This window comes from Argiope bruennichi, chromosome 10, assembly GCF_947563725.1.
Source record: "Argiope bruennichi chromosome 10, qqArgBrue1.1, whole genome shotgun sequence".
Taxonomy (NCBI): domain Eukaryota; kingdom Metazoa; phylum Arthropoda; class Arachnida; order Araneae; family Araneidae; genus Argiope; species Argiope bruennichi.
In genome coordinates this window covers 108859766-108871083 of record NC_079160.1, presented here as the reverse complement: position 1 = coordinate 108871083, position 11318 = coordinate 108859766, and the positions used below count along the sequence as shown (strand labels likewise).

Below are 11318 nucleotides of genomic sequence, written 5' to 3'. Positions count from 1 at the left end.
AGAAAAGACAAAATGAAATATACCTTTGTACAATACAAATGTATTCCATACTGAATGGAATAAGCTATTTAGAACATTAGAAGAGAATTCTAGAAGACCGAAATATATAAATTTTCTTCTTTATTTTCATATTTACAGTTCCTACAACGAACATTGATTGAAAGAATTCATTTCAACATCCACTGAATAAATACAATAAAGCAATTTTGACATTTTATCACAAACGCCTTTGAAGAAGGACTTACACGATTCAGGATTTTTACAACATAAATTAATCAAGCTTTAATTATAAATTGTAGTACAAAATAATCTACAGCTTTTTACAAGAAAATTCACCATAGCAGAGCATATTCTTGACTAAGATATTTCTGCTTATAAATTCAGCATAGAGTCCTTGACATAACCATCTCCTTTTAACATATTTTGTCATTGACTTAATCATTTACTCTCAGTAATGATATCCATATCCTGGTCCTTTGAAATAAACCTTTGAGTAACCGTGACTGCTTCCATGGATGGGGCTGTATTCAGCTGTTTTAACAACAGGATATCCCCGATGTTCGGCCGTATACCCTCCTACTCCGTGCTCAATAGGTTGAAGAACGGTCGTGTATCCTTCTAATCCATGAACAACAGGGTAGCCTCCGAGCAGATGTCCACTTGTAGAATGCTTGCTGTGTCCGTGTCCAGTTTTACCATAAGCAGAATCCAGATGTCCGTGGGAACCAAAGCTATTTGCTCCGTACTTGTTGTAAGATCCATAAGAGCTGTGACCACTAGCTCCATGATCTCGAGAGTCGTGGTATGATTTAGCACCGTGGTTACCGTAGGATGTCTTTAAAGCGTCGTGGTCAGCAACAATGTCATGGTGCCCATTCACCTGGAATACAGTTGTACACATGTTTCAGCATAAAATTAGGTAGAATTCTTTCAAAGGTATTTTATTTTTGTCCTTCATGTATCAGAGCTAGTATAGTTGTAAATTATGCTTTTATTAAGTTAGTAAACACATCTGCACGTAAGCAAGTGAAATAGACACAAAGAGAAATTCGGTTGCTGAGTTTGTATTGTTGCGGTCACCTGAACGAAGTATCATTGAGATAGTGTCATTTTGTAACATTATCTATATATATTAAAGTACTAACGTACGTGGCACAGAAATCGTTCTTATTACTTATTGTCGAATGGGAACAGCTAAAGAAGCATACAAAAATTTCAGATTTCTTCATTGAACGTTTTTACATCTGCACTGAATTTAATTCTTCGCTTAGTTAATTAATAAAGCTGCAAAATGTTATTAGAAATTTTTTGGAGGAGGTTCGTTGAGGGTTGTATGCCAAAAAGAGAACTCAGCCCAGTTCCATTCATTCAGAGGAAAGAAAATATAAAAGAAATCAAGAAATAGAAAGTTTAATCGAGAGCAAAAATAGACTTAATCATCGCCAAATAAACAATTGCTGTAATTTATTTACGGAAATTGAGGCTCATATCTTTCAAAACAATTATTTTTCAAGACTCAAAACATTATTTTTTAATGGTATTAATTTGAATTCCGTCTAATTTTTCAATTCCTACTATAAGTTCACACTCTCCCTATATATATTTATATATCTTGTTCAAATTTTCAATCGTTAATAAAATACATTTTATTCATCCACTCAAGTTCAAATACATTTTTTTAAACTTGTAGTGGATGGCATTTGATGCTAATACAGTTTTTTTTTCAAATATTAATTAATTAATTAAATTTGTCCAGTAATTTCTATTTGTCCAGTAATTTATATATATATATATATATATATATATATATATATATTTCAATTTGCAGTAAGCTGATTCACCTGAATTCATGTTTTTTTAGTCGCATTAAATAACATTCCATATTAATCATTTAGCAGCCTAAAAAAAATCAGTAATCTATGCGAACAAGCTGGTCGCGCCAAAAGCGGCTAATTTTGTTGAATGAACATAATTGTAGGGCTAATAATACACACGGGAAAGGAATAAGGATAGTCAGTCATCTATTTCTCAGTGATGCAAAATATTACAAGAGCAGGATTAATCAAAGGCTGTCTGGACAATCAGGATCAGATTATCAAATCGAGAAAGTATGCAACTACGTATGAAAGTACGACAACTTTGGCAGAATTTGGAAATATCGTGAGTTTCTTGCTGTATTTTCAGTTACGCTTTCATCTGATTTACTAAAAGCTGTATTTTAGCTTATTAAAACTAAATTAAATCGTTTTATAAAAAGTATCGATTAAATTTTAAAATATTGTTAGTAGGATTCTTTTTCCCAAGTTATCAAATTTGCCAACAGATCAAACAGAAACTGTTTATATATACGATCAAATGGAGTGAGGTAATCAAGTACTTAGGAGTTATATTGGATAGAAAACTAACTTATGTAAAAATCACTTTCATGCCATTGGTGGTTGCTTTTTTTGGTTATGGAATAAGCAAATAAAGTGTATTCCGGAAATTTAAGGACAATGCAAAATCAAAGGTATGTAATACTTTTACCTAATACCTTTACCTAATACTAATACTAAAGGCTATACCTTTACCTAATGTATAGTCTTGATACATCAGGAATAACAACATACAGTAGACTCCCGATTATCCGCGGGCGGGTTATCCGCGCCTGCCGCACAAAGGTTTTTTTTTTTTTTTTTTTTTTTTCTTTACTGATTTTTTCAAAAAGGTGCAGTTTTACAGTTATGCTTTTGTAATTACATAATACATTACAGTATTAAAACAGTACATATGTATTCATTTTTCTGTGTATCCTTGACGCCTCTCGTAAATACAAAGCACTTTTCTGTTTTCATTAACAAAATGCAATTTAGGTTAGTTTTGAGTGATATACTAAAATATTAAGCGTTAGTTAAACATCCTGCCGCTTATTTTACGCTTTATTGTACATAAAACGATTTTTCAAAGTTGGAATGACTGCTTTCTTTTTTGCTATACCCGTTTTTAGCTTTTTTCGGATTATCCGCGATTTTTGTTATCCGCGGCGGCCGCGCCACCCAATTCCGCGGATAATCGGGAGTGTACTGTATTAAAATTCATCAAACTAACTATTATTAGATATTTCTTTTATATATATAAGGATTTATATATATATATCCTTATTTTAAAATGTAGGAATTAAATTCTTCTAAAAGTTTTTTGCGTCACCAACGCAGCAGTGCAGGAAATAAAAACGACCCAAGTATCAATAAAAACAAAAGAAGCCACTGCATGATTCTCGTTTAGACTCTGGCACTTACTCTGCTAAACATTAAAAATTACAAAGGCACCTACCTACTCTTCTAAGGCTCCCTCCCCCCCTGAAGGATTGAATAATCGCAGATAGTAGGTGCGAGCAATCAAACGATAAATTATCTGAATGATGTTATATAACTACATATACAGCTACTTGTTGAAAATATTTTTACCTGATTATGTTATGATTAAAATTATTCAAAGTTTAAATGCTGGTACATAAATATGCAAACTGTTTTAAAATTCTTAATTTTAATCCCATTTTAATTGTTATCTGGGAAGTGATGTGAACCCATAATAAAGTGACTCTGCATAATCCATCGAGACAGCTTACAGCGCTCTTAGAAAAATCTCAAAAAATAAAGGGGATCGATTAAAAACTCCAGAAGCAAATGTGTATGCTATAACATAACATAAGTAAGGGGAAAAGTTTTATGGACTATGAATAAAATTTTTGGAGATATTTGCAATTAAAATTATAAACTTTCCATGACTTGAAAAAGAATCTGTCCTAAAATTGAAAGAATATATCTTCAGATTCCCCTCCCCGCAAATGCGTTTCTCATATTTATATATTTATTCCTTTTTATTCGCTTTCTTCGTTGTTTAAATTTCACTCCGCCGTTGTTTAATTCGGAAAAACTCTATGATAATACCAGGGGATATGTTTTTCAATTTAGGACGCACTTTTTTACAAGTCACAGAAAATTCGTAATCTTAATCAAAAATATCTCAAACAGTTTTTCAGAAAACTCTACGAAATTTTTTCCTGTGTTTTTATTATGTTTTTTACAAGTCACAGAAAATTCGTAATCTTAATCAAAAATATCTCAAACAGTTTTTCAGAAAACTCTACGAAATTTTTTCCTGTGTTTTTATTATGTTTTTTACAAGTCACAGAAAATTCGTAATCTTAATCAAAAATATCTCAAACAGTTTTTCAGAAAACTCTACGAAATTTTTTCCTGTGTTTTTATTATGTTGTAGCGGTCCCCCCCCCCCCACCGATCTCCTTTATTTTTTTGAAATTTTCTAATTTCGCTGTTAGGAGCGTTGCAATCTCTCTCAATAAATTCAGCATAGTCACTATACTATAGGTGGACATTATGTCCTTGGCTATACGAGACGCCATTTTGAAATTAAAAGGCTTAAAGCAATTTTACTAATAACTTTGCATATACAAATTTGGTGTTAATACTGATTTTTATAGTTTTTACTGAATTTTATATTTTTAGTTTAATATGCTTTTAAGCTATTGTATTATCAGACAGACAGATGAACATAATTCCAAAAATGTGTTTTTTGGGTTCTCGGAATCAGAATTGTGGAGATTCACAAAAATCCTAAGGTTGAATATTTTGGCGTTTACAATAATTTCTCTTTGTATACTTTCAATACTTATTACTGTAACTTTACTATGCCTATATTTATAAAGAGAGCAAATATATATATTGGAGTCTTTTGATTCATTTACTAGATTTTGCGAAGACATTGACATCGAAATAATTCCATTTCGTATCGCACCTTTACATTAATATAAAAAAATTTGTATCGATATGTAAGGAATAAATTTTTAATAGCAATTGTGTAGTGACGTTATGGCCGAAGGAGCATTATAGTTTTCCCGTGCGCCAGTCTTAAGAGGTTCTATAGAAAAAAGAAAAAATATTAGTCCATTTAAGTCACTTTTTAAAGTTAAAAATGACAAGGGAATGAAAAAATTCTACCAAACAACATTTTGCTTTTAGTAAATCATTCATAGAGATTACGGGTGAAAATATCCCGATACGCCATTGGCTACATCATCAAATTTGTTCTCTAATTAATGAAAATACATCTGCATTTATATGCAAAGTTAAACTCCATTTTTGTTGCTTTTCGCCATTTTCGTCTCTCACTGGCATTAAATTATTACTTACTTTTTCATAATGGTATGTCTTCTCAAATCCATCTCCTTTTTCATGGCTGTAGGCGCCAACATTCTTATATTTGTTGTAATGGTCACTGTCTACTTCATGAGCCTTACGATCCGCATGAGACGAGATAGCATGGCTATCATGGACAGCGATTCCCGAGTCTTTTTGGAGACCGTGACTGCCGTAGACACCGCTTCCGTGGGAATCATGAGCAGAGAGAAGATGACCATGAGAGTCGTATGCATAAGCGGATGATGCTTCTGGGTGACTTAGGTATGGGTATGCATGAGCAGTTACAGCAGATAGAAGAAGGCTTGCAAAGATTATCTAAAAAAAAAGTCACATGAGTATGGGTACTTGAATATTTTATAGCTAAAATGAAGGATGCATTTAAAGCATATAGTAAAGTGACATACTGTGAATCATCTCTTATCTCTCTTAACCCATTAGCTGCCACGATTCCTTTTTGAGGGTTTTTTAATTACTCATACTATTACTATTCGGCGCCAAAAATGTATTCGGTAGTACACCTGACTATTTAGTTTCATTCAATATATCTGATGCAACAATCATGAGCCTTACAATCCGCATGAGACGAGGTAGCATGGCTATCATGGGCAGCGATTCCCGAGTCTTTTTGGAGACCGTGACTGCCGTAGACTATGTATAACAGAAAGTGTGTATTCTGTGCATCGTTTTTCCACAAATTTGAAATTCGTCTATTAGTTGAGAAGAACAGAATTGTCATATCAGAAGTATTATATTTTTGGTTTGGTTTTTAAAATATAATGAAATACGTACATAAATATGTAATTTAGAAGTTATAATAAAAATCTGTTATGTACTTGATCTTTTGTTTTTTACTGAAATGATTTTATCGGTCATTTTATAACGATAACTTTTTTTCAAAAATATCCAATATTTTCAAAATAAAACATAATTTGAATATAATATACTGTTATACCACTTTTTATGTATATATATATAACTTATCCGACCGAAAAATCAAAAAAAATTTTGACAGTTAATAGGTTAATAATAAAGATGAATGCTGTGTATTGGAACTCTACCGACCAGACAATTTGACTTTGATCTACTGAATTCTATATGATTAGAATTTAGAGGATAGGAGTGACCTTCGCAGAAAGTGTTTTCTAAAATTTTAATTAGAGCTTTAAGTAATTAAAAATGAAACAAGATTTTGATTTTTTTCCACGATTATTTCCAAAAAATATTCTCGCCCAAAAATTATTTTTACAGAATTTTAAAATTCAATAAATTATCTTTTTAATAATGCCCATTTAATTTCAATGCGATTTTTTTCACGAATTTTCATAATTTTTTAAAAAAAATTTAAACATAACTTTCCGAAATATATCTCATCGTTTTAATAATATAATTCTTATTGTTTCGTCTAATATTTAATCGCGTGATTTTCTTCTATTGTTGAAAACTACAGAAGAAAGATTCAATTTAATATCTGTTCAGTTTCTCTTCATTTATAATAAAGTATGTGTGTATTGGTTCTCTAAGGGCTAGACCGATTGACCTAGAGTTACCACCTTGTATATATATATATATATATATATATATATATATACTTTGAAGTGCGAGGATGTAAACTTCAAAGCTCTTTTTTTTTTTTTTTTTTTTGAAATTTTAATTAAAATTAAGCAAAATGTTGACGCATTTGCTTAATCATTTTGCATCCGAAATTACTACAGTTACAAAAATAGTTTTTACATAATTTAAAATTCAAAAAAATTGCCTTTCCACTTCTGTCAATTTTTTGCCATGTAAATATATTTTCTGTTAAAAAAATTTTAAACATATTTTCCATCAATAGTCTCAAGAATTCTGAACGAATATTAAAAGTATCATGAACGATAAAACAAGAACATAAAAATTCTAGAAGAACATCAAAGTTATTGGTATAAATCATAATTGAAGATACAAATATTTTTTCGTTTCCGTTTACAATCCTGATTACTATCTATCCTTAATACAAATCATTATTTGAAAAGCAGATTTCAGGAAATCACAGAATATATTTTATTTAATTCTGGGAAAAATCTATAAAAAATTTAAATTCATATTTTAAATGTGCTATTAACATGAAGAAAAATGCGAAATTAGACATTGTTTTAGATTACAAATTGTTACGCTATTAAAGGCCTAGAAAAGAGTGTATCTTTGCGATTTTGGTATTACAAACGACAAATTTCATTTGTCTACGACAGTTCTTTTTTTCTATACTTTTATTTAATTTACCTTGTTTCATGTTTGTAAAGATGGGATTTTGAAATCGATTTTACTTTCACTTCTTCATGTGCTGGTTTTCAAATTTTGTGCACTTACGTTTGTCTATTAGAATACTCAGATTTAATATTTTCAAAATTTAGTAATCAGTAATCGATTCATCTATTTAAATTTCGGTTTCGTATTAAGTAACGCCACCTGGTAGTGAAATTTGTAGAAAACGTTGATTTCAAGATTCTACAATATTTATAACTAAGAATTATAAGAAGCGAAAGAATAAAAAAAACAGTAAATATTTGAAATAAAGAAGTTTCTACTTTTTAACAATCAACCAAAATGTGTTTTTAAAAACTGCTTTTATTTTTTTTTATTAGTCAATACAAACTGAATCCCATAAGTGTTTTCTTTTTCTGACTAAAAAAACTTAGATTAGGGTGTTTGTAAAAAAAATGTACAAATTAACTACTGTCTCATTCCAGATGATGAGTTAGACATTTCATTTCATGCTCAAACAAAACAAATCCACCATTCGTTGTACAGAAATTTAACAAACACAGATTCTTACTAGGAAACTAAAAGCAACTGGCTGGCAAAACTCACCGTATTCATCTCGTGTTGGAAAGAATGGGAGAGTCCTTAAACCAAGTAAGAGAGAACTGCAATGCGTTTAGGTAGGACTGTTGATCAGCTTTTATAGTAAAGTGAACGGGGACCAGCTTCGCGAAAGAATAGATAACCATTATGCGGACAAGAAATGGAACAAAATGAATAAAAAAGAACAGCAAAAATCTTCCTGTTTAACAATGGCCTGGCGTGGCTAAGTTGGATAAGATGAAAGTGAATTCTCGAGCTTACAAATTGTCTCCCTATCTGATCTGTGTTTAAAGGAGGTCGTTTTTCAGGGTCCATTATGTTTCGTCGATGGATTTGCAAAGTCTCCGTACTGTACAATGGAAAAATGAATTCTAAAAGAAAGAATTGAAAAGACTAAGAAACAAAAAAAACTTTCACGGAAGCTCCTTTTTTTTAAAAGCAGAGATGATGAGATCGGAGATGAGGATATAATTTTTTTTCTTTTTTGTTTCAAAAGAAAACTATGATTTATTGACATGCTCTTCATAAATTTTTGCTTTAGATTAATTAAACGAATATTTTCCCATAAAGCTTAATGTATAAAGTAGAACTCCAATTACCCGAATAAATTTTGGGAGAAAAAGAAGAATTGCGAAAAAATAATGAGAGCGTAATTACTTTCTGTGACACGTTCTTTCACAACTGAAAGATGTTACTTTTAACAATTAAAATAAGTACTTTTAACACTCATATTACACTGTTCATATGTAATTTTAATGTATATATTTGTAGCAATGACAATTCGCAGATAATTTAATCTATGGTTTCTCTTTTTTTATACTTTATAGTTTTTACATTCTATGCCTTAGATTTGTTACATAAATTTATTATTATAAATTAATTAAATTATTAAAATTAAATAAATTTATTATTTATAAATTTATTACATTTAATTTTATGAATTCCAATATAAATTTTCTTTTGTATCTAATGTATTTTCATCCCCCTTTTTTTTATTCCAGAGATTTGCATTTATATTACTATCCGAATTCAGATAATTGGAATTCTACTGCTTCATAAATCTTCTTCAATACGTCGTTCATAATCGCATTATTTCATCTAAGTTCCAATTTCATTCATTAAGATTCGATTCATTTTTAATGATTCCAATGAACAAAAACAAATCTTATAGTATCACTGATAATATTTGCTACCAATTACAAATACATCAACACCTCTTTTTTTTTTCGATTTAATATTCAATAAATTTTATCAGTCAATGATTTTATTAGAATTCTAAATCGAAGAACATCAAACCTAATTGAATGTTTTTTCTAAACAAAATTAAAATTTTACCATTAATTCGTGAATTTTACTTTAAAGAAATTAAACCAAAGAAGACTTTCTTTATAAACATGGCCTTTTGATTTCTATCTATTGCAATAAACTACTCTAAAATATCAATATATACTATAAGGAGAAGTACATTTTGTTGATAAATGTATGTATGTTGTTTTGTTTTAATATGATGAAAATCGAAAAAATAACGTGCGCTCATCTTTACTCAAGAACTCCATGCCATTACTCTATTCACCTGTTATATCAGGAAGTTCAGAACCTTGTGTTCAAGCACTCCGTGACGCTCCCCTCAGATAGGCAAATCGGCAACAGTACTGTATTTAACGTTAAGAATAATTTAAAAGTTGATTTCTTTAAATAAAAACCGATTGTGTTTTAGCATAGTGATAGACTCACAATAAATTGAGGTACATGATGAAAAATTATCCAAAGCTCTAGTTGGACCTTGCCAGAATGTTGGACCTTGGATTACAAAATTTAGCATGTAATTAATTATATGTCAGGTAGCAAATATTAAGAAAGAATAATTTTAAATATGTTTCTGATTAAATATTGATGTGTTTTCCGAGAAATTAATTTATGGTAAACCTATTTCACAATATGGACTTTTTTTTTTCTTTTGCAGTTGGAAGTTATTTAGGCCTAACGCAATGGCAGAAAATTGTTTTTCATTTGTTAATTATTTATTTTGAAAAAATATTTTATGACAAATTTAGAAAATATATGAATAAAATATTTTCAATTGCAAAGAGTTAATTAAACAAATTGAAATAATTATTATATGTTGTTTATTTTTGGAAGTAATGAGGCATTCACAAATCAGCACTACAAAAATCTCCCTTTTTTTCCCCCTCAAACCTTTTGAATAAGACAACTTGCACCTCCTAGTTACATTTGTTCGCGTAGAATTAGAAGATATATAGTTAGAAAGATGTCATTTAATTAATTCAACTGATTTTGGTATCAAAAAAAGGACATCTTTAGTAGATGAAGGTTGAGGTCCATCTTCATATTTTTCGACATTTTTTTTTTTTTTTTTTTTTTTTTGAAAATACTTTTTTCCACAAGATAATCGCTAGCCATATTTTGGAATTACATAGCTAGCAAATTAAAGTATTTCTAAAATGCAAAATACTTAAATTCAGAGAATGTACAGCGTCTATCTTATAAAAAACGTCATAGTGACGCTTGAAATTAAGCTATGTAAATTTAGAATGTTTCCATGTAGCCACTCTATGTTTTAATAAATAATGATGACATAAAATATAATGAAATTCACGTATTATTTTTTTAAAAATCCATGGCGATAAATTTACGCCCATTGAAGTTGCTTTACTATTATGACTAAATTAACAAGTAAAATACATTCTTTATATTTTTTCATCAATAAATTCGGAGAGTATTATTGCTCAAAAATCATTTCTATATCACTTTAAAATGAAAGAAATAAACTTTTCATCTATATTAATTTTATTTTTGGGTGATTTTTTTCTGTTTTTAATAATGCCTTCAAAATCTTTTTAAGCATATTTTACGACAATACTTTTAATTGCTTTAATTACTGGTTTTACAAGATTACATCGGCGTTCCCAACTATATTAAATGCATTTTTTTGAATGAAATCTTTTATTGCTCTGTAATAGAGGAAAAAAGTTATGAAGAAAGAAGACTATTTCAGAAATGTATTTGTCCATTTGTTTAACAATATTTCCTTATACCAGCGATTCTCAACCTGTGGGGCGCGAGAATATCCAAGAGAAAATATTATTTTAAAAAATTGATTAACTGACTGAAAGAAAAGCACACATACACATACAAAAAAAATATTTCGATATATTTTATAACTTATTAAAGTAAAAGAACTTACTAAATAAAAACTTACTTAATCAAAACATACTAAATTAAAAACAAATTTAATTATTATTAGTGACTTTCTTG

General features: G+C 29.5%; 1 protein-coding gene across 1 annotated transcript; it reads right to left on the bottom strand.

The window, feature by feature from the left end:
* Positions 1 to 448: 448 nt before the first annotated feature.
* On the bottom strand, positions 449 to 8099 carry LOC129987716 (uncharacterized). The gene is made up of 3 exons (XM_056095663.1): positions 8049 to 8099; positions 5193 to 5516; positions 449 to 880 (listed from the first exon to the last, which is right to left on the bottom strand). The coding sequence occupies exons 1-3, from the start codon at positions 8055 to 8057 to the stop codon at positions 449 to 451; spliced, it is 765 nt and encodes a 254-aa protein (XP_055951638.1). The 5' UTR covers positions 8058 to 8099.
* Between the last annotated feature and the right edge of the window lie 3219 nt (positions 8100 to 11318).